Genomic DNA, 24,551 nt, shown 5'->3' on the forward strand with positions numbered 1-24,551 from the left:
TTGGTCTGCATCCCAGGTGGCTTGTTCAAGGGGCAATACAAACGGTATCTGGGACAACACAAAACAGAATCAGGGAAGGTCCCACTGAATAGAACCCTTTTTGTTTCTGTTTTGGCACTGTTCTTCACTCTGGGATGAGACAGTTATGGGGAAAGAAAACTGTTTCTAACGACCTGGTGAAAGGTACTTCAGCATGAGGCTGTTGTCAACGGAACGATATCTTTCATCCCACAACTGAAAACACTTTGTTCAAGTTCAAGTTCTTTATTTGTCAAATACACAACAATACAGGGGGCATTGCAGGTAATGCAATTCTTGTGTTTTGAGCTCAGACTCAAAACAGTGCACAATTAAGAAACAACAATGAATACAAGAATGGTAACAATAGGTAGTAGTAGTAACATCAAATAAAATATAAAAGATCAAATAGTAAATTTCTGCCGAAAGTGTCTTGCGTAAAAGTGTATGTGCATCTTAAGGTGCAGTGCATGTGTCTTGTGTGTGTGTGTTCAAGAGTCTTTTTAATAGGGCTACCCAAGGTCTAATGTATAACGGCCTGTAGGCTTTGTTGAAGGTTGAGGCTGATTTCCCTGTCCCTCTGTCCCGCTCCCTGTTCTGGCCTCCTTGCACTGGCTTCCTATACATTTTAGAATTAATTTCAAAGTCCTGGTGCTCACTTTCAGAGCTCTGCACGGCCAGGCACCAGAATATTTAACTGACCTGCTGGAACCATATGTGCCCAGCAGGACCCTGAGGACAGCTGACCAGGATCTGTTGGTCATTCCGTGCACCAGGCTGATCACCAAAGGTGACAGAGCCTTTCAGTCTGTAGCGCCTAGACTCTGGAATGCCCTTCCTCGTGGCCTAAGAGCTGTAGCGTCTGTTGACATTTTTAAAAATCAGCTAAAAACATTACTGTTTAAACAGGCCTTTGGGTAATGTTTGAGCTTCTCCTTCAGGTATAGAATATGTATTTTGTTTTTGTTTTATTTTCTTTCTCTGTGATGCATTGTGTTTTGTTCTGTCTCTTATCTCTTGAATGGTTCTTGCTTTTTATTTTATTTAATTTAATTTCTGCTGTATGTAAAGCACTTTGTGAGTTGTCTATATAGTGCTATATAAATAAACTTTACTTACTTACTCTCAGCCAGGGCTGGTTCCCCGCTGCCTACGTGGCTCCTCTGGAGGACCTACTGAACACCTTGGGGACAAGGTATGGACCCACCTTTAGAGTCCAACAACTTCCTGTCGGTTGTTATTGGACCACACTCTTTATATGTCATTATATACGTGCAGTGTGTGTTTGTCTGACGAGTTTAGGAAACTGTGATCTAGCCTCAAAGTGTCCCAGAGTGACTTGACTTGACTTGAGTGCTGAACCTCTTAAACCGAGCCCTATTTTCTGAAAATTCGCCTAAAAATATATACCTAGGTAAATGGAAGATTGCTCCACTTCTACAAGGACCATTTGCATGTTCTTGGTATCTAGGGACATCAATGGATCTCAGGGAATGTATTCCCAGTGACAGAAATATTGTGTCTGTTACTAGGCTTGAGTAAATTGTAATGAACCAAAGGAGAATATACATTTAATAATAAATCAAATAAAAATGTCATCTTTGACGGTGAATAACACCATGCTAAAATTGACCAGGCATTAAAAATTGCCACTGAGCTCATTCAGTACCTTATTAAGATCACGTGTCCAAACAATCTAAGCAAATGAATAAAGAGCAGATGATTAAACAGAAGGTTTTGTAGATCAGGCCTATAAATTACCTTATTATGGCCAAGTCACACATCTATGAATCGGGCCAAATCTCCCCTTTCCAATGGCAGAGTAGTATTGGATTGGAGTATCACCAAAAACCGTGAATGAAATATACTGTAAGTACAGTTACTTTTTTATAATGTAAATTTCTCCGCCATTTTTCATCAGATTGCAACACCGTTTATTGCTAGACGTTCACAGAAAGGTAGAGGAACTAACTGCGTTCTAATTTATGGCAATTACGTTCAGGTTTGTTCCACCCGTCAGATATGATCCAGAAAATAAAGAGGAAAAAGAAAACTGAAAAAGAAGTCAGATGATTGACAGGGGCTGGCGTGAGCTGGGAAGTGTAGTTTTTTGAAGCCCATCGTTTTTTGAGCCCATCGAAAGCCCTGGGTCTCTTCTCTCAAAAGACTACACTCAAGTTAGGTTGCGCCAAATCCTTGCGTCAACCCTCGCCTTTTTCCGACTCGATGCCCTGAGATTTCTATAAACTAATATTTCACTAATAACACTTAAAACCATTGGTAAACAATGTAGTGCTGAAAATATACACTTTGACTGCTGTTTTGACAGGGTTAGGGTCTTTACTCTTGGCTACATTTGAAGAAAAAAAAACACAACATTAATTCATACATTCTGTAGAGATGGATTTATGGCGTGATGTCATTGTCGGTCCAGTACCGGACCGCTCAGGCTTAAGAGGTTAAGGAACTAAACCATGTTGATGTATTGATATGCGTGTACTGTACCTTTAATCCTTCAGCGGTTCTTAAATCATTCAACGCCAGTCACGATGATAGTCGGGTTAACTCGCCATCGCTTGAGTGCCAATCACGAGTATAGTCTGGTTTTAATCGTTATTTATTTTATTAGCGATATCCATTCATTTTCATCCATCCAGCCTGATGTTATCGTTGGGAATGGGTCTGAGCTCGCAAAAGGGCAAATAGCGCCGCCTACAATACAATACAATACAGCTGGTATTGCACTCCATTGGGAATGGTGTAGTTTCTTTTCTGGGATGAACCAAGCCGTGCGGGCGGGGTTTAAATACTCAGGCAAGGTAGGCCTCAACAACGATGGCATGGAACAGTAACCCCGCCCGCCCGTCAGTGTGTAGCGGTCAGTAATGTGGTACGGACCTCCACGAGCAGTATTTGGAATGGCTATCAGATAATTGGATTATTTCTTTTGCATTACATCCGATACAAGGTAAGAACACTATATATAAATTTTATCGTTGATCTGATATTTATTTCTACCCCGATCGACGCTGTCTCTGTGTGTGTGTGTGGCTGTGTGCCGTTGAGTGCAGGAGGGGACTGGGGGAGCCTCGCGCTATGAGGTTCTTTTCATTCTTGCACGAGGAAGGATAATAATGATGATCTAGCGTGATTTCAGGAAGATTCGATAATCAGGCGAAAAATTACAACGTGTTTAGTGTATTCCACTAAAGGGCTATTATCGCGTATTTTCCTGGGATTACTAAGAATCACCAAAACTATATTCATATTCAAAACGGTATAAAACGGAAATGTACAGATGAAAAAACAATCCGTTTTGTACATGTTGACTGGAAGCAACTCACTGATAATCGACGGGTGTATTAGACCCATAGCTATAATTTAAGATATATTTTAAGCACTCGCAAATCTCGCAGTCCCCCCATTGATTAAAGCGGTGGCGTTCTAGACCTATATCGGGCATATCGCTCCGGCGCTGAATGAGTTAAGAAACTGAACCATGTTGATGTATTGATATAGGTGTACTGTACCTTTAATCCTTCAGCGGTTCCTCGCTGAGAAGCCACAGCATGAACAACCTGCTGGACCCCAGCGACACCGACGACCAATCGGAGAAGGCCGAGAGCAAGAGCTACGGAGACGTCCCACCCCCGGCCACGCCGAACCGCAGGGCTTCCATCGACGTCCGCCTGATCTCCCCGCTCCCCGAGAGGCGGGCGGAGCCGAAGACTGCGGATACGAAGATCGGTCAAACGAAGAGCTACAACGAACTCCCGCCCCCGCCTCCACCCCCGCCCCACCCGCAGGGTCTCCGAAGGGCATCGGTTGACGTGCGACCGGTCTCTCCTCTTCCGGACCGGAAGGCGGAGGCGGCTTCTGACGGCAAGGTATTACGGGTTCAAGGTCTGAGGATTGGAATTTGACATGGTCAGAGAGTATCAGGGTTTCAAGCATTTGCTTATCGGCGTTAAAAAAAAATGCTATTCAGTGTTTCCCCTACCATTGCCTTGGTGGGGTGGCCCACCCCCCTAACGGGACCCCCTGCCCCCCCCTGAAAAAATTTTAATAAAAAAATTATGTATAGAAATATATATATATATATATATATATATATTTTATTATTATTTTGTTTAGGTTTGCTTTAATCACAGTAACGTTGGCGAGCTAGCTAAATTATACATAAATCGGTTTTCATATAAATCAATCTTCACTAAGACTTTAAAACGGTGGTGCAGCACGGTCTACGGAGACGCAGAAAAAACCGACCAAATCCATTCCGAGACTGACTAGCGTTGCGCGTAACAAGTAACAAGTCTCAGTCTCTCTCTCTCTCCTTCAAGTAACGTTACACTATAAAAACGAACTGGATAGTTGATATAAGTTGATATATGAACTGGATAGCTCATATAAGCCATTCTCCCTTTCTGTGTGTGTGTGTGCGTGCGTGCCAGTCCCAACTCTGGTCTTTGGACAGAGAGAAGCTTCAGCAAGTACAAAACGCTGCTGACAAAAGAGAATCCCTCACTGAGGAAAACACAAAGGCCTAACCATCATGTATCACAATGGTGATGTCAGCCAGAGATGGGGAGAAGTGTGAACTTTGAAATAAATTACATTTTACAGTTTTTTTCTTGATTTCTTTTAAATCAATTATTATTTTGTATTATTTAACAATTTAATTATTATTTAGTTATTGCACTGCACTGGCAGTTGAACTGCATTGAACTGAACTTAATTGAAAAAAATAAACCTCATAACCTAACTGGCACTGAACATTGAACTACACTGGCACTGTTTGCAGATGTACTATTATTAAAGTTAGTTAAAAACATAATTTTGTATTGTTCTTGTTGGTTAAATCCAAAAAAATTATTGAATCAGAGAAATCCGAAAACAGGAAAATTAAAAACCGAGAAATCTGCTCCGCTCTGATAAACTGACTTTTTGGTCAGAGCGTCCAGTGTGCACTCAGAATTTCCGAACAACTTGAGTGCGCTCGCTCTGACACTGGTTGTAAATTGTTACAAGTGTTGTATGTGCCTCCCTCAGTGTTTCCCATTAATTACCTAGACTGATACATTGCCAATAGGGATGTATCAGTAGTATTGGCAGTGGTAGTAGTCGTAATAGTAATCCAGTATATTTTTATATTTTCTAAAAAATAAACCAGTTCAACACAGGTAACCACTTTTGCTTAATTTCATTGATGGCTCAAATGTATGCTCTAGTGGTTCTCAAACCTCTCCTCGAGGCACCCCAGCCGTTCCATGTATTTGTTAAATTCCAGCACCAGCACACCTGATTCAACTAATAAAGGGCTTGTTAAGTTGAATCAGGTGTGCTGGTGGTGGAATTTAACAAATACATGGAACGGCTGAGGTGTTCCGAGGAGGATTCGGAAGCACTGCAATCTTGTCGATTTTGTGTTTTGAGCACAAAGTTCATCATAGATCTGGCCTCTTTATTTTGCTCTCAAAGTGCACCAGATTGATGCATTTAACTTTAAAATGTACAAAAAAAAACAATTTAGGGGGAGCATGCCCCCAGACCCCCCTAGAGAGTCCGAGTCTCATAAAATCCTGTGGGAAACAATGTCCCTGTATTGTAAATAGTTCATATGTGTGATGTCACTACTGTATGTATAATTGTAAATAAGTTAATTTATGTGTTGTAAATAAATATTGTTAATATTTATTTACCTAATTTATGTGCAATCGTTTAATTTCAGCTCAGTGTAGAGAAATGCACCGATACTAACAACCGCCTTACTGCACGCGTCTATGACGACACTGTTGACACCACGTATCCGTGACACGCGCGCCCCGCGACAACACTAGTAGTTTTGGGGGGCCTACCACCCCCCCTGAAAAAAATCCTAGGGGAAACACTGCTATTCTTACAGCTGGATCTGTGTTTGCTCACATAATTCTTGCATCCTCAGGTCTTGTCCCCCCCCGGGCAGTCTGAAAACCCGCTCTTTCCCAGGTAATTGTGAGGTGTGCATATTAGTTGTGTGTGTGCAGTGATGCGTTCCTTATGGGATGGGGTTGCACGCAGTGCAGCCAAAGTTTTGTGAGCAGAAGCGCGTGCACGCACACGCACGGATGTGCACGGCACGCGCGTGCACACAGGAATGCGCTGCACTCGCCAACTTGCCACCTGGGCTACTTTGCATATCAATAGCGCCGGTCGTCAGGTGTGTTAAATACGTTCTCAGATACATTCACACAGAACTTGTGAATGAAATGTGTTACATTCCATTCGTAGAGGCAATTAGGCATTGTCTTTAGTCTGTGCTTAAATGAGGGAACATTTATGCGCATGCGCGGGAGCGCGCACACGCGCCTGGAGCGCGCGTGTACGTGGCGTCCTTAGCGTGCGTGCAATCAGTGTTGATATGAGGAACGCAACACTGTGTGTGTGTGCGTGTGCATGCTGGTGTGCACGTTTGCTGGAATTAACGTTTCCCTATCATCTGTGTTTCAGAGGCACGAACCCATTCGCCACCGTGAAACTGCGCCCTACAACAACCAATGACAGATCTGCGCCTCAGATCCATTAATCAATCGGCACTCTGCAATCTTGAAGCCAAGATTGAAACGCAGTCTGCCAGATATCGTTCTAGAGGCATTAAACAGATAATTTCATTTATTTCAGGTCAGTGTATGAATGTGTCTGACATCTTAGGGGGATAGGCACTTCAGTTGAAACGAGTTCTACGTATATCAAAAGTGAGATCTCGATGAGATGATCTCACTTTTATGTATAACTCATTTCCGGGGGCGACAGTGGCTCAGGAGGTATAGCGGTCGTCTGGTAGCCGGAAGGTCCCCGGTTCTATTTCCGCTCCTCCCGGGCAGTGTGTCGAAGTGTCCTTGAGCAAGACACTGACTTAACCCCTAATTGCTCCCAATGAGCAGGTGTGCACCTTGTATGGTCGCCTCCGCCATCGGTGTGTGAATGTGTGAGTGAATGGGTGAATGTGAGGAACAAAATTGTAAAACGCTTTGGATAAAAGTGCTATATAAAATGCACCATTTACCATTTATGTATCTTGTCAACCAAAAGCTACTGATATTATGACCAAAATGTAATTAAGCAGCAACATTTAAAATATATATAAATACTGTAGATTACATGAGGAGGGCAATGTCCTTCTGTTTCCATACCCAATCTCTTTCATAGTTTTTATGTTTTATCCCATTTTCCATTATGTATTTCTTTTCTCATTGAGTTGCCCGCTTGAGGCAGTGTTTGTATTATATCTCTTAAAGGTGTTGTACGTGGTAAGTCTTTTGTTCAAATCAATTCTGGTATCCTGTTCCCACTTTATCCAATCAGGAAAGAGAACCCTAGATATTTGTACTTATTTCAAAAGGTCTTACCAAGCCAAATTTGCTGGTAGATTGTTTTACTTGTTTCAACACATTAAACAAATTTTGTTTAAAACTCGTTTTTATTTCCTTTATTTTTGTCAGACCATTTTTCAGTGTGGAGTTCTCTCTCCTGATTGGAACGGGAACAGGATACCAGAAAATCTATTTTGTGTTTACTGCAGAGTGGAGGGACTGAGAGACCCGTGTTACTGACCAAACACTTTATATATCAGTGATGTCAGAATATAGAGCTTTTATTTCAACATATAGACCACTTATTCTAACAAAGAAAATACCGCTTACAGCACCTTTATATGTTTATGTTGACGGCGTTGTTTATCATACATTACAAAATGTACGCAAATAATAGCATGTATCCTGACACTGTATGCTAGTTCTCATGACATTAAAGGAACACACCAACATTTGGGGAAATTAGCTTACCGTCTTCTCGAATAAATAGCGAATAAAAGAAATAACGATCCAATAACGTATATATACACGTGGTTGGCGTTATTCGATTGGCGGACAAACATGTATATATACGTGGACGGCGGTGAATGAGTTAATGTTGCCTTCAAGTTTATAACTTCATTGCCCTCTTTGGTGAAAACATAACAAATCATAAGATACGGTGATCATCATGTAAACGTGTGAGTATCTTCAATGCTGCATAACGCAGGTCAAACATACATCACGAATATATATATTTATTTATTTTATTTTATTTTTGTGTTCCAACACAGTATGGGTGTAGCAACAAAGTGTTTATACCTTTTGACTTGTGTGAGTTCCGTATATATATACATGTCTGCCGGTGATGACGAGTAAAGAGACATTACACTATTAACTCAAGGCATTTTATTATTTCTTATTCAGATATGTCCTCTCTTCACGACTCAACTCCTTTCTTTCAACATCAGTTTATTTTTTACATTGCCTCAGAGAGAGAGATGGACTGATGGAGTGAGGGGAAGAGAGAGGGAGGGAGTGAAGGGAGTGAGGATAGAGGAGGGGAGGTGAAGGGGATACTTCACGCAGGTGTAAAGGAAACGGGGAAGTGCACATTACATATATAGAGGACATTAAAAGTGAAGGTTTGGACGATGAAATGGTAACATCAGAAGAAGTGCCTCTAGGGCCTGAGCCCATGAAACACCCTCCAAGGAACCAGGAAACATGTGAAGGATGTTTGTATAAAAGAAAAAGAAGAAAAATTACAGCGGTGACGGGTGTGTGCCTGTGGGTGCCGCCTCTCTAGTGCTCCCTGGTGGCCTGACCTGGTCATACATGCACAGGGTCTGGACTGACTCAGCAGGATTCAGGAGCCGTCAGGTGTGAATGAGGAGAAGGGGGGCGGGGGGGGCGTAGGGGCGTGCCATCTACTCATGCACCAAGGACTCGAACTCTGAGAAACAAGAAGGAAAAAGAATGAATGAAGAAATGTTTCAACTTTAAAAGTCACATTTCACTCGACGTAACATCGCATTACATTTCATTATCTTGTTATATTATATTATTATTATGTTTATTTTGTAGCAAGTAGTTTCGTTGTTGCCGCCCTTTTTAGTGTTCTCTGTTTTTTTTTCTCCTTATTTTCAATTCTCCAATTCTCCCTTCAATTCTCCCCTCCCCTGTCTCGAACGTTGCTAGACTATGCCTCCCACTGATCGGCTGCAGTGAGGACGAAGCCTTGCATCACGTATCCCCTCCGCGTCTATATTAAAGGCAGCCCAAGAGTGCTTCCGCATTCCCCTGATTGGCCCCGGTAACGCACGCAATGCGCATTTTCTTTTTTGCCACTCACTAATCGCGAATACATATTTATCCAAACGAGGACCCGCTTCACTCATAACGCCATAACATTATACTCCACTCTCTGAACAACTTCAACCACAACAGTTTTGCTTAAAGGTAGAATCTGTAATGTCGTCAAACAGCGGCAGCCGGCATCTAGGAAAAAAGATGGTAACATGGTACTGTTTACAGCTTTGTTTACATGTTTTGTTTTTGTCTGATGATGTGTGGGTTGGATTTCAGTGGGTATAGTGGTTGCTACTGCTAGCGGCAGCCAGCATCTAGGAAAAAAGATGGTAACATGGTACTGTTTCCAGCTTTGTTTACATGTTTTGTTTTTGTCTGATGATGTGCGGGTTGGATTTCAGTGGGTATAGTGGTTGCTACTGCTAGCCACACCTGAGGCTCTACCAAGAGAGGTCTGGAGAAATTCAAAAGTAAAAAGAAAAGCACAATACCAAATGGGCGGAATGCATTTGCTAGCAAGTGTTGATGACCAAAATAACCTCTAAAACACTGCTAGAATACACAAGCAGTTGTGTGATGTGTGACATCTCTGAACACAGTGAGGGAAGGGTATGTTTTTTAAATAAATGCCCAGTGCTTTGTCACCACCTCTCAATCCGTTCTGTTATTCTATGCATGTTTGTTATGAATAAAACGCCCGAAATAACATAACGTTACAAAGTACAGTTGACAGCTGGGCTGTGTTAACGTTACAATGTACAGTCGCGCGAAATAACGCTATGAATAAAACGCCCGAAATAACATAACAATGTACAGTCGCGCAAAATAACGTTATGAATGCCCGAAATAACATAACGTTACAAAGTACAGTTGACAGCTGGGCTGTGTTAACGTTACAATGTACAGTTTCTGACAGCTGGGCTCGCGAAATAACGTTATGGCGTCATGAGTGAATCTGGTCCTCGTTTGGATAAATATGTATTCCATTTCCGCTTTCTGACAGCTGGGCTCGGCAAAAAAGAAAATGCACATTGCGTGCATTACCGGGGCCAATCAGGCGAATGCGGAAGCACTCTTGGGCTGCCTTTAATATAGACGCATCCCCTCCGGTACACGAGGAGGCAGCCGTCGTATCTTTTCACCTGTACAGCGCGATCTCTCAGTGGCGAGGAGTAACGCGTGGGAGGCTCATGCTGCCCCCGTTACTTCCTGATTCTGCTGTACAGGCGCACCAACCGACCTGTAGGAGTCGCTGTCCACAACGTCCAATCCCCACCCACCAGCTTTCCTACCCCTAACACTGCCAATTGTGTTAGTATGAATGACCAGCCAAGCTCGAACCCAGCATCTCCTGCGTTAGTGGCGAGAGCCTTGCCCACTGCGCCACTTAGCAGTGTTCTCTGTTAAGAACTGCCACCGTGATCCGTCTCCTCTGTCTCTGATAATATGCTTCCCAGCCTCCCTCTCCCTCCTCTCTCTCCTCTCCTCTCCTCTCCCTCCTCTCTCTCCTCTCCCTCCTCTCTCCTCTCCCTCCTCTGCATCCTATCCCTCCTCTCCTCTCCTCTCCTCTCCTCTCCTCTCCTCTCCTCTCCTCTCCTCTCCTCTCCCTCCTCTGCCTCCTCTCCCTCCTCCCTCCTCTGCCTCCTCTCTCTCCCCTCCCTCTGCCTCCTCCCCCTCTCCCTCCTCTCTCTCCTCTCCCTCCTTTCCCTCCTCTCCTCTCCCTCCTCTCCCTCCTCACCCTCCTCTCCCTCCTCTCTCTCCTCTCCCTCCCTCCTCTCCCTCCTCTGCCTCCTCCCCCTCTCCCTCCTCTGCCTCCTCTCCCTCTCCCTCCGTCCTCACCCTCAATGCCGATCTTGCCGTCTCCATCATTGTCTGCAGCTTGGAGGAATGCGTTGGTCTCTGCGTCGGTCAAGTCTCTGGCATTTGTGGCAAAACTCTTCAATACAAACCTGAGAGAGAGGACCAGACAGCACAGGCTCAGTAGTGTGTGTGTGTCTGTGTGTGTGTGTGTGTGTGTGTGTGTGTGTGTGTGTGTGTGTGTGTGTGTGTGTGTGTGTGTGTGTGTGTGTGTGTGTGTGTGTGTGTGTGTGTGTGTGTGTGTGTGTGTGTGTGTGTGTGTGTGTGTGTGTGTGTGTGTGTGTGTGTGTGTGTGTGTGTGTGTGTGTGTGTGTGTGTGTGTGTGTGTGTGTGTGTGTGTGTCTGTGTATGTCTGTCTGTCTGTCTGTCTGTCTGTCTGTCTGTCTGTCTGTCTGTCTGTCTGTCTGTCTGTCTGTCTGTCTGTCTGTCTGTCTGTCTGTCTGTCTGTCTGTCTGTCTGTCTGTCTGTTTGTGTGTGTCTGTGTGTCTATGTGTGTGTGTGTATGTGTGTCTGTCTGTTTGTTTGTGTGCAGCTGCATGTCTGTGTGTGTCCTACTTACTTAAGCTCCTCCTCCTCTATGAAGCCGCTGGCGTCCGCGTCCAGAGCCTGGAAGACCTTTTTGACGTTTTCCGCGGACATGGCTTTCATTCCCACCATCTCAAAGAACTGTTTGTGGTTAAACGAGCCTGCCACTACAGACAGATATCAAACCATATAAAAAAAAAAAGCAAGAACACCGCATGGTTGATTAAAAGTTATTCAACATGTAAAACCGTTGTAAGGCCCATGCAATACCGTACATTGAATTACATAATTAAAACGTTTAATCGTTTATATACCTGCGAAAGCATCAAGAGCCTTCTTGATATCATCAGCCTTCAACAGGTCTTTCATGGCCATTGTGGAAGCTGCAGAAAGAGAGATTAGATAAGAAGAGAGAAAACAGGTGGTTTTATAAGTATAGTAGCATAGTATTAAGGTACAAGAAATGCGTGAGGTGGTAGTATAAGTATAGTAGTAAGGTACAAGAAACACGTGAGGTGGTAGTATAAATATAGTAGCATAGTAGTAAGGTACATAATAGTACAGACGGTAAGACGTTTTTAATTTCCTTTTTATTTTAATACACAGTTATGGTATACCCAGAGCGTTTATTTTTTAATGTGTGAGAGGAAGAAGAGTGTCGTTTTGAGTCCTGTGTGAGTGTTTGATGTGTCCATGTCAGTGTTGTAGTCAAGTCACTAAATCTCGAGTTTAAGTCGAGTCTCGAGTCCCCAGTGTTCGAGTCCAAGTCCGAATCACCAAAGAAGAGTCCGAGTCGAGTCCCCATTACCCTAGTCCGAGTCCAAGTCAGGTTGAGTCCACTCCACTCTGGCAGTGGCAGTCAAAGAGCTGACATACAAATAGAAAAAGGTCTACATTAAACACTACATTTCAAAGGGAGTTTATTTACTTTGTGACACAATAGCCAAACAAATGCACTATGGTAGAAAAAGGGGTAACCACTGCGCTCAGACAGGTGCGTAGTCCAACAATAATTATGCAAAAAAGGGAGGTAGGGACCGCACTCGGAATATCGTTGTTTTTTATTTTACAAGTTGTTTAAAGGGCACAAAACGTTTTCAGCCATCCGGCCTTCATCAGTGTGCCTAACAAACAGCCAAACAAATGCACTAGCCATCAAAATCTTATGCTTTATTTATGATTAGGGTCTATTACAAAAAAAATTATAACTGTATTTATCAATTAACAAGTCAGAGTCCTCGTCTGCACCTTCCGAGTCCGAATGCAGTCAATGTTCGAGTCCAAGTCCGAGTCATCAGTGCTCAAGTCCAAGTCGAGTCACGAGTCCTGAAAATCAGTCCAGGACTGGAGTACTACAACACTGGTCCATGTAAACGGGGGAAGTAAAGTAAGCCATCGTCCCCCCGGGGGTGTGGGCCAGGAGAATAGCTACAGAGATACAGGACACTCTGACCGAGGCCAGTGAGGTAAATCAGCTGAAATAGCCTGCTGGCAGGGAAGACAAGAGAGGACAAACACATTATATGGGACACCAAGACAGAAGAGGACTCTGAGGCTGACCGGGTTTCACTCAGGCACTCGGCAGACACCTCTGGGTCAGAGGCGGACACTGCAGAGGAACTTGGGGGGGGGGGCTTGACCAAAGGCCATAGTTTTGAGGCATGGGCACATAGGTGTAGATTATGGGGGGGGGGGTGCAGGAGACATATAGTTAATAATATATAGTTAATATGAAAGACAACCCCGTCCCCTAATAGGTCAAAAATAAGGGGGTCAAAACATTTCTATATTCTTCTTACCTGTAACTATATAACCAACAACAATCCAATATAGGAGAATAAATATTTGAAAGTAATACAGAATGCCTGGGAGCCTCACTGCATTATATTCCATTATATTTGTGTCAGCAGGTACCTGCATGTTGTCTTTTCCTTTACATAAAGACATTTCCACCATGAATTAATGCAGAAAAGGCACAAATTGGGGCATAAAGGTACACCGGAATGCAGGAAATGAAGTGTTTGATGCTCAAGATTTCTGAAAATGTAAACCAAACCTAAGCCCTAGTGTGAGCATGAATACAGTCTTGCATGCGCCATCTTTCTCTTCTCGCTTTTAGAACGTTACACGCACACACATACTCCCACCTGTCCTCCCCTACTCAGATCCCTTGTTCCCTCTGACAGAGCGGGGACAGGTAGACCGTGTTGTACAGAAGAGACTGACCCCTTGGACTGTTGCTCTTACTGCAGTGATGCAGTGCTAAGCGGCGCCCTTGTCTATTACGCTGCCCGGTCTCTAATGGTTATCGCTTCTCCTCACGGAAAAATAAAAAGTGTTCCACAATAACATATCTACACTAATATAACTATCTAATGTGCAATGCTGTTTAGAAATAATCAATTGTTGTATAAAAAAATTCAAATAAAAAATCCATTATCAATCAATGGGGCGTAATTAGTGTGATTTGAATACACACCATTATGATTAGTATTGGTGGCATAACTCATTGCAGTGTCCGACAGACGCCAGTAGATTTTTGTGTCATGTTTATCCCGTGAGTTTTGAGAACAAGTGTTGAGCTGTCAAGAAAGATCTTTGAGGAATGTGTTTGTGCCAGTAACGGGAACTCAATCCCTCCCTGGTGTGTGTCTGTTTGTGTGTGCCGCTTGCATGGCATACCAGTTGAGTTAACCCTGTGCTGTGTGTAAGTAAGTTTGATTGATTGAAAATTGTATTAACAGATTGCAGAATAGGTACAAATTAATACAGTACGGCTCAATACACACAATTGTTAAGGGGATGCAGACCAGAGAAAGACTTTCGTCTTGTTTACATCAGGGTCCCCCATTTTCAATTCATCATAACATTTATGACATACATACACGACATACAGATATACAGTACTGTTACATTAAGTAAGTAAGTAAGACTTTATTTATATAGCACCCTTCCCAGCACGAATGCACAGAGTGCTTCACAAGTTTAAAAACAAAAAAGAAAATGAACAGGGCAATTTTTTGCTGCCCCTTGAACGAGTCCACAGAGGGGGAGGCTCTCAAGACCTGGGGAGCTCATTCCAGAGCCTAGGGGCCACTGAGGGGGAGGCTCTCAGGACCTGGGGGAGCTCATTCCAGAGCCTAGGGGCCACTGAGGGGGAGGCTCTCAAGACCCGGGGAGCTCATTCCAGAGCCTAGGGGCCACTGAGGGGGAGGCTCTCAGGACCTGGGGGAGCTCATTCCAGAGCCTAGGGGCCACTGAGGGGGAGGCTCTCAGGACCTGGGGGAGCTCATTCCAGAGCCTAGGGGCCACTGAGGGGGAGGCTCTCAGGACCGCGTGTACCACTTCCGCAACGTATTTGATTTCCGGGGGGTTGGCCTGATTGGCCGCGACGGCCACGTGACGCGCATGGCACGCCCCCGCGGCAGCCGCAGCGGCAAACGCGCTGCCGTTGGCGAAAGCAGGATGAGAGAGCGTAGATTTCGATTTGAAAGGCATACATTGTCGTCATACAGAAGTACAGAATACTTTTATCCAAAATGCTTCTTACTGTTACACTGTTAGAGACTGCTAGACAAATGAATGACTAATTCGGTCTGAAATAGCGTAACTAATAACGTTAGTAAGCACTGCTTATATGCTTATTATGTCTGCGGGGTACAGTAAACGTTTCTCCCGGTACATTCTGAAGAGCACACCGCTGTATGTTGGAGAACCAGCGGTCTTCCGCTCCTCCTCACTCGGGGCGGCACCTCGGCACAGCTCAGCCCTGTGTGAGACGCGAGCAGGAAGGAGGAGATGGGAGTCCTTCCAATCGGAATATGTTGTTTCTTTACACATATGTTGGATTATGAATATGTCTTTATAGCTACAAATGAATGACTAATTCGGTCAGAAAGCAGTAACACAACAGTTGCAATGTTGTGTTACTGCTTCTCGGCATAAGCCCCAATAAGACCGTCACCAGAGCTCAGCGATGCCGCTCGCGTGAGCATATTCTCCCCGCTGGTGATCGCAGCACGGAGGGTCGCGGACCAGCCTGGCAGCATAGCTATAAAGACATATTCATAATCCAACATATGTGTAAAGAAACAACATATTCCGATTGGAAGGACTCCCATCTCCTTCCTGCTCGCGTCTCACACAGGGCTGAGCTGTGCCGAGGTGCCGCCCAGAGTGAGGAGGAGCGGAAGACCGCTGGTTCTCCAACATACAGCGGTGTGCTCTTCAGAATGTACCGGGAGAAACGTTTACTGTACCCTGCAGACATAATAAGCATATAAGCAGTGCTTACTAACGTTATTAGTTACGCTATTTCAGACCGAATTAGTCATTCATTTGTCTAGCACAGTCTCTAACAGTGTAACAGTAAGAAGCATTTTGGATAAAAGTATTCTGTACTTCTGTATGACAACAATGTATGCCTTTCAAATGTTAAATGATTAAATGATACACAGCGAAATCTACGCTCTCTCATCCTGCTTTCGCCAACGGCAGCGTGCTTGCCGCTGCGGCTGCCGCGGGGGCGTGCCACGCGCGTCACGTGGCCGTCGCGGCCAATCAGGCCAACCCCGGAAATCAAATACGTTGCGGAAGTGGTACATGCCTCTCAGGACCTGGGGGAGCTCATTCCAGAGCCTAGGGGCCACTGAGGGTGAGGCTCTCAGGACCTGGGGGAGCTCATTCCAGAGCCTTGGGGCCACTGAGGGGGAGGCTCTCAAGACCTGGGGGAGCTCATTCCAGAGCCTTGGGGCCACTGCTTCAAAAGCTCGGTCCCCCTGGGTCTAGTCTTCAGCCTGGTTCACCACCGGGAGGCACTGATCAGAAGACCTCGGGGACCGGCTGGAGTTATAGGCGTGTATGAGTTCCGAGATGTGTGCTGTTTATACCACATAGAAGTTGAGGTAACTCCGTTGAGTGATTCTGATATCCCCTCTGCAGATTACAGTGTTTGAGAGCAGCAAATAATTATCCTCTTTGATGAGATGATCCAAGGTGGAGAGAATGACTAATGCAAAAGTGAAACTTTCTGTTTCATGTCTCTGATCCTCATCTCTATCAATGCTAACCCTTCACTACTCACTTTCCATATAATATGATGTCAAAATAGGAAAACAATCTGGCACGCATGCTGGTGAACATCTGCCAATGTTTGTTGAGATGTACAAGACACAGTGAATAAGATCTTGTTCGGAATGCTTTCATCTATCCGTTCCATTCCGGGCATAAAGAGAAAAGTCCTCATGGAACCTGATCCATATCCTGCCCTGATGTCTCGAGGCGGATCTACGGTACATTTTGGATCTCTGTTTTTCACTTTGCATCTCTTGTTCAGCATCTGTTCTCTGATCTGTTATCTGCAGACAGATCTTACAAGACCGACCTCTGATGTGTGATTCACATCACGATATGTTGTCATGTTGAGAGCTTGTTGAAAGTAACATTGCATACATGCGTCCAACAGCGAATAGGGAGTTAACAAGTTCTATCCTGGCCGACTTTGAGTTATTTTTTTTTCTCTCTCGCTCCAGCAAGAATGATGTTAGGCCTCTTTGATTCATCGTGCAAAGTGAGAGATCATGTGCTGACACACATACAATGATGTGATTGAATAGATATTAAACACAGATTGAATTGTATGCTGCAGTGAACAAAATGTGAAGAGTGAATGTGACGGACTATGCTGAGTGATGCTTCAATTTGGCATAGTGTGTCATCACACACACACACGCACACACATTCATCACATGAGCCTTGTTTTCTTAGCTGGGCTTGAAAACCAGTTCTTCTGCTGTGATCGTAGAACATTGAGGTGTCGACATGCTTACAGCAGCATCACTGGCCAATTATTTACACAGCGGCCATTTTGCTCTTATGCCGTGATCAGGTTGGGATTCCTATCCACCCTGTTCACACACAGGGTGAAAGGAATCCCAACCTGAGCATGGCATTCTTTTATTTATATATTTTTTAATGCTCAGGTTGGGATTCCTTTTAATCCTGTTCGCACCCAGGGTGGAAAGTAATCCCAAACTGAGCAGGACATAAGAGCAAAGTGGCCGGCGTGTTAAATCACCATACCGTGTTAATTCTCCTAAACAAAGGCGCACAACACTTGTTGGATGAAGTATCAATACATCTGTTGTTTTCTTCCCCTTACTAATAATAATAATAATAATAATAATAATACATGCAAATGCTCAAAGATGCTTAATACTAGTTATATGTTTTAACTAGACTCTTCTCTCCTCCCCCTAAGCCCCCTCACCTACCTCCTTTCTTCTCTCTCTCTCCCTCTGGTTCTCACTCTCCCCTTCTCTTTTTCCCTCTCTCTTTCCTTCCCTCTCCCTTATTTATTGTAATTGTCCTTGTATACTATTGCTACGGTCATTTTTTTCTTTTATTTACTTGTATGCATGTACATAACCTTGTTTTTGTTGCAGCCTCCTACCTAATTTTACAAACATCTTTTCAAGACAGATTTGTACGGCACCACCTCTAGCCTTCCCCACTGTTTTAAAGCCAGCAACAGCGGCATAGATCATTGGAAATATACAAATCATTCATAATGTAACACAATTCTGCTATGGTACAAAGTACATACAACTATCCATAGATTTGACCAAGAACATAATTTATTTTCAGTATGCAGTGTCATCACCGCACAGACACTGTCATTCCAACATTAATAACTCATAATGCATCTTCTTGTATTATTGATTGTGCACTGCGCGCCGTATATAGGCTACTCTTTTGGTTTTCTGTTGAAACAATGAATTTGTCATCTATGTCTTACCTGAATGTAGGAATATAGTTGCACCAGTGTGGAGATATAGAGGGGAGAAAAAGAGGGAGAGAGAGACGAGTGAGAGAAAAGAGAGGGGTTTGGAGATGGAGGTAAGGTGAGCGAGTGGAGGAGGAGGACACAATAAGACTTTTATACCCCCCTCCCCCCGACCCTCCTGTGTCAGATCTCTATTTTAGGAGGGTAATAGTGGGGCACCAAGACACGATGTGCTGACCGTCTGCCCGGTGGGATCGCTTTCTCCGCAGCCCTAACAAACCACACTGGGCTATTAATATTTACACTCCATCTCAGTCGGGAGCATAATTATCTCTGGCCTTTCTTACTGAGCGCAGAGTGACAGTACACACCTCTGGCATATCTTCCTGGACTTTTTGACTCAGGACTTTTACCTTTACATTATTACATATATTTTAGAATGGATATACATATTTTAGAATGTATATCCCAGACTGTATTTTTAGTAATTATATTCTCTTCTATTCTATTATTTTCTCTTGTTCTTTCCCCCTTTCCGTCTGTCTTTTCTGTCGCTTGTATCAATCTCGCGTGTCACACGCGCCTGCACTTTCAGCGTCACAGTTAAACCGATTTGAGACCAATTTGAAGGTCAGCACTTGGAAACTAATGAGGAGAGATGAGAAGGACCGGGGGTACATGTTTAAGATGTTAAAATAGGTGGTTTATATTCATGGTTCCACAACTAATGCGGTAAAATTAGCTTGCAAGCTGAAATGAAGAGGCCATGTGGGCTGCCCCCCCACAATCTCGGTTCTGAGAATTTCTCAGCCCATAGGCCCTCTTGGTATGCTTGTGGTATTTAAGGTGAATAAAAAAATTACAATTCATTACCTCATGGATTGAAGCTTTAAAGTAAGTGGTATTTATTTGTTAAATATAAGTGTTACATAGCTCTACATTCTGACAGCCATCACTGATATAGAGTGTCTGGTCAGGTAACATGGGTCTCTCAGTCCCTCCGCTCTGCAGTAAACAGAAAATACATTTTCTGGTATCCCTTCCTACTTTATCCAATCAGGAGAGAGAACCCTAGATATTTGTACTTATTTCAAGAAATCCTGCCAGGCCAGATTTGCTTACTGCTCTGGTAGGTATTTGACTTGTTTCAAGCACATATTTGGGATACCAGAACATTTATTTTCTGTTTACTGCAGAGCGGAGGGACTGGGAGACACATGTTACTGACCACTAAACACTCTATATCAGTGATGGCTGTTAGAATGTAGAGCTATTATTTTAACATGTAGACCACTTATTTTAACAACATCTCCAAACAACCACCTGCCTGCCTGTTTGTCTACCCATATCTTTAATCTGTCTCTCTCCTGCCTCTCTCTCTCTCTCTCTCTCTCTCTCTCTCTCTCCCTGCTTGCCTGTCTGTCGACTCATATCTCTCATCTGTCTCTCTCCCTGCCTTCTCTTCTCTAATCTCTCCATCCATGTGTTTATCTCTTCCCTCCTCATATTCCCTCTCCCCCTTTATCACCTCTCAATCTCTGTCTTGTCAGAAGGACCCTCGACTTCCCATAGGTGACTCATGGCTTTACCATCTGTCGCCTTATCTCTCTCACTCTCTCTTCCAGCCTCATATCACATCTTTCTCCCTCTCTCCCTCTTTCTCTTCCAGCCTCATATCACCATCACATCACATCCCCGTCTCTCTCTCTCTCTCTCTCTCCTCTCTCTCTCTCTCTCTCTCTCTCTCTCTCTCTCTCTCTCTCTCTCTTCTCTCTCTCCTCTCTCTCTCTTTCTATCATCCTCTGCACACAGACGGATTCTACTTTTCTTACAGGTGCTTTTCAAGGCCAGAAAGGCTGGATTCATTTGGAGATATGGGTGGGTTTGATTGATTGATTGATTGAAAACTTGTATTAACAGATTGCAGAATGGGTACAATACAGTACAGCTCAATACACACAATTGTTAAGGGGATGCAGACCAGAGAAAGGACTTTCGTCTTGTTTACATCAGGGTCCCCCATTTTAAATCATCAGGACATATATGACATACATGACATACAGATATACAGTAATCAAATTTCAAATCAAATTTATTTATAAGGCCCGACAACACACGTTAATGTCCCCATGGGCCGTACATGTCTTCTTTACACAAGTCAAGAAGAAAACATAACAATAAGTCAAGAACAGAACAAGAACACCATAAGGTCCAACAAATTTAAAATAAATGCAAATAAATGAAAGAATGCAAACACTCCCAGACATACCCACGTGAAGGTAAGGGAAAAACTCACTAAAACCTGTGAGGCAGTGTGGAGGAGAGAAACCTTAGAGAGGCCATTCAAGGGGGGATCTCCCTTCTTAGATGTACTGCTACATCTATACATTTATGACATACCAGATTTGCAAATACAGTACTGTTTGTGATACAAAAAGAGTCCAGAAAAGAGTATATACATTTGACGTAAAAACTATGTACATTGGGGGAGGTGGGGTGGGTGGGGTATGGGGCTGTACATTGGAGGTGGTTCGGTGTGGGGGGGGGGGGGGCGGACACTGTACAACTGTACAAGCAAAACTGTACATTGGAATATTGACAACCATACTTGGTCATTTACTGTACATTGGAGGGGGTTGGGTTAGGACATTTACATGGGCCAGTTTTTAATTGCAGTCTCCTGTAGGTGTTCTTTGAGAGTGTTTTTGAAAGTGGGTAGTGATTCACATTCCTTTACAGATTTGGGGTAGGGCGTTCCACATTGATGTGGCATAATTGCGAAACGTGTTTAGTCCCTTGTTTGAGCCGAATCTGGGTTTAACATGATTTGTGGAGCTCCCTCTGGTGTTGTGATCGTGGTATTCACTGACCTTTGGGAAGTATTTTGACATGTACATGGGTACCTTGGTCGTGTATTGTATCTTGTAGACCAGGCCCATTGCAAGTTACTGTACTCTGTCGTCTACTCTAAGCCATCCTAGGTTGTCAAAGTGGGCAGGGGTGAGGTGGGTTCTAGGAGTAAGGTCAAGCAGTAGTGACCAGTTTGTTTTGAGATGTTTGTAATTTTGTTTTTAGCGCCTTTGAGGTGCTTTGGTACCATGAGGTGCAAGCATAGTCGTAGTACCCTTGTATAAGTCCTTGTGTGTGTGTGTGTGTGTGTACAGTATATAGGTAGACAAGAATATATGTGTATGTGTGTGTGTGTGTATATATGTAGACAAGAATATACAGTGTGTGTGAGTGTGTGCATATGTTCGCACGCTCAAGCATGAATGTGCGCATGTGTGTGTGTGCGTGCGTGTGTGCGTGTGGACCGTGGAAACGAGGAACCCCCAGTTCCACTGAGTCATTTCCCGCTGGCTCAGTCCCACAGGTGTCGACTGACGGGTGGATTCTCCTCGCGCTGCCCTTGACCTTCATACCGGCTCCTCTGCGCTCTCATTAACTCAGCCACCAGCACAGGCCACAGATTAGAGAGCAAATCATATCCTTTCTGCCTCAGCTCTTCAACTACTAAAATAGCTAGTGTGCTGCCAACTGTCTCCCATTCCTTGTGTTTCCTACTCCGCCTCCCTCCCTCCCTCCCTCCTCCTCCCTCCCTCCCTCCCTCCCCTCCCTCCCTCCCTCCCTCCCTCCCCTCCCTCCCTCCCTCCCTCCCTCCCTCTGTCCTATGTGACCCCCTGTGCTGAAACTCGTAGCTCTCTCCGCTCTATTAAATTACCCCTCCTCAGCACTTTCTAATGGCCAGCACTGTGAAAGAAAAAGAGAGAGAGAAGGGGGGACGGGGCGGATGGTGCTAGTGGGAGAGAGAGAGAGAGAGAGAGAGCAAGAGAGGAGCAGGAGACATGGTGGAAAGACCGAGAGGGAGAGTGAGAGTCGGGAAGGAACAGAGAGCGAGACGGGCTGAGGAGGGAGATGTTCAAAGTGTGAATTTATAATAATATTAAAGGTGTTGTATGTGGTATTTTTTGTTTGTTAAAATAGGTGCTTGTTGAGATCAGAGGCTCTGTGTAGGATTGTTAGTAACTGTCTAACTGTACATATGGCTGTTTACACTAGTAACTGTTTACCTGCATATATAATTGTCTCCACCAGTGACTGTCTAGTTGCATATATATCTGTTCCCACTAGAGGGCGCTCTAGGCGGAGCCACCCAGGTACTCCACCTTGTGGCGAGTATAAAAGGATGGTGTTAGGAAACGGGGGAAAAGTAGAACCCAATATGTGGATTGACGGAGGAGCCCCAGAACTGCAGAATGATAGGAGAATGGAGACGGTGGTTGCTCTTCACAAAACGTAGTGTTCTATATTTATTTTTAGAACCAAGAGAGCAAGCGTATATTATATATATATTATATATATTACCAAAACAAAAGCGAAGGCACAGCCGAGCTGGCACTAGAGAACACGCGAACTGATACACAGAAAACAAAGAAGCACAAAAAAACGGGACACCACCTGGCCAGGCCAATCCAAAACACAGAACAAACAAACACCAAACTAGACACAAAGGCAATATCACAACAACAACCAAAGCAATATCACAAACAACAACCAGACAGGAGGATGACAATTAAAATTAAATTAAGGAAAGGAAAAGCCCAGGACAACATACATGAAGAAATTAACTCAATTATTGTCATCCAACACAAAATGGTGGTCTGCACCATCTTGCGGTGCCCTCTAGATGGCGCCATGAGACCACTGGAGGGAGGTAGGAGACCAATGTTCACATTGTCCTCCCTGGAACCGTTACACATGGTGGTGGTGGCGCTCGCTAACGGTATTCCGTGCCAGCGCCCCTGCCGGCGCCTATCCCCGATGCCATGGTAGGCCACGTTTTCCAGAAACACCTGCTGGACAGGTCGAGCATGCTGTGCCCCGCCTTCCCAGCCATGGACGCCTACGTGGCTCGGGGACAAGTGGTGCCCCGCATCACGGGCCTGACCTCCTCCTACCTGCCGTTTACGCAGGTGGAGGGTCTGGTCCGTGGTTTGAAGGGTGGCGTGCTTGACAAACCACTGGCAGCCGTCCTTTGCCCAGAAATGGTGTGGGAGCCCAAGAAAAATCCACTGCAGAGGGGAAAGTCGGTCCGGCAGCAGGCTTTTTAGTCTGGCCAGGCCTACATCGCCTCGACTCAGAGCCTGGCGGCCACAACGAGCATCGTGCAGCTGGCACGCTTCCAGTCGGGGCTGATGTTGAGTGGGGAAGACCTGGGTCCCGAGCAGCATTACATCCTCACTCAGGCATTGGGGGCAACCCTGCACCTGATGCAGCTCCAGGACATAGCCGCGGGGAAGCTGCGAGTTCTGGCCACCCTGACCCAGTGGCACCTGTGGCTGGAGCAGGCGTCCCTGGACAAGCGGAGGAGACCTGCGTGGCAGATCCCACCTCGCGTTGTCGAATGAGAGGTCTCTATGGGATAAAACTGGCGTCTTCCTCTCTCGTGGGAGCGGAATTAGTGACAGATGGTTTTTTCCCAGGCTCTGTGTATAAATCCTGTGTCGGTATCCTTGCGAGGACCGGTCTTCCTCCGGTTTACCCAAATAGGGGGGAGAGACGATGGGTTGGGGCTCTTTCTTATCAAAATTCGGCCAACGGCGTTCTCAGGTTTTACGAGCCTAGCGCTGTTCGATATCAGTGTTTGGTCCTAAGGGGCCGATGTCAGTGCCTGGCCCTGGGCATGTTCTCAAATGTTTATTTGGAATAGCCTTCTTAGGGACCAGCGCACCCTGGTCTGTCCGAATGGTGTAGCGGCGTTTATGCGGTCGGCCGGGAGGGAGTTTACCTCTGCCGAGCGTCAGGCGAGCGCTGCTCATGAAAATGTATCTGCCAGCTCGAAGGCTTGCGTGCATTTCCAGGAAGAAATGGCGGGGCAGAGCAAGCATCAACAGGGGGGCTTCACGCCCGATGGGTGGGCCACCGTGAGCTGTTATTTTACAGACCATCTCGGTGGCGCCTCCTGTGGTGTTCTGATCGAAACGTGTACCTTCCCCGACCCCGCGAGACACAGGCTTACTGGCGGGGTCAGGGTTCGTAACCCCGCAAGATTATGACCCTGCGAGATTATGACGTTGTTTACGGCGTGCCGAACACCCTCCCCTCCCCCCCGCTCGGCGGGTGGGCCGTCGGGGTACTGTTTTTACAGTCAGCCCCTCTAGGCGATCCTCTGTAGTTCACAGTCCTCCGGGCACGGGTTGAGTCATGCTCTTGCTAAGGAACTGGGT

General features: G+C 45.0%; 2 protein-coding genes across 3 annotated transcripts in view; one reads left to right on the forward strand and one right to left on the reverse strand.

The window, feature by feature from the left end:
• baiap2l2b (BAR/IMD domain containing adaptor protein 2 like 2b) overlaps window positions 1-6,898 on the forward strand; it is a gene marked incomplete at its 5' end in the record, with an annotated part of 29,522 nt that extends 22,624 nt beyond the window's left edge. The window contains 4 exons of the mRNA XM_084319282.1: window positions 1,148-1,213; window positions 3,563-3,905; window positions 5,960-6,003; window positions 6,505-6,898. Coding sequence (XP_084175408.1) covers window positions 1,148-1,213; window positions 3,563-3,905; window positions 5,960-6,003; window positions 6,505-6,580 — 529 coding nt within the window. The 3' untranslated portion in view covers window positions 6,581-6,898. The remainder of the gene's footprint in view (window positions 1-1,147; window positions 1,214-3,562; window positions 3,906-5,959; window positions 6,004-6,504) is intronic.
• Window positions 6,899-8,256: 1,358 nt separating this feature from the next.
• The window catches only part of pvalb7 (parvalbumin 7), a 107,435-nt gene continuing 91,140 nt past the window's right edge, over window positions 8,257-24,551 (reverse strand). The window contains exons 1-5 of one of the 2 annotated variants that reach the window (XM_084318852.1): window positions 18,337-18,437; window positions 11,855-11,923; window positions 11,575-11,707; window positions 10,998-11,107; window positions 8,257-8,802 (exon numbers count right to left, since the gene is read on the reverse strand). In XM_084318852.1, coding sequence (XP_084174978.1) covers window positions 8,777-8,802; window positions 10,998-11,107; window positions 11,575-11,707; window positions 11,855-11,915 — 330 coding nt within the window. In that variant the 5' untranslated portion in view covers window positions 11,916-11,923; window positions 18,337-18,437 and the 3' untranslated portion in view covers window positions 8,257-8,776. Of the gene's footprint in view, window positions 8,803-10,997; window positions 11,108-11,574; window positions 11,708-11,854; window positions 11,924-18,336; window positions 18,438-24,551 lie in introns of those variants that run through there. The other variant, XM_084318853.1, reaches the window with a different exon arrangement.

This window comes from Notolepis coatsorum, assembly GCF_963971535.1.
Source record: "Notolepis coatsorum genome assembly, chromosome: 7".
In the NCBI taxonomy this organism is placed as follows: domain Eukaryota; kingdom Metazoa; phylum Chordata; class Actinopteri; order Aulopiformes; family Paralepididae; genus Notolepis; species Notolepis coatsorum.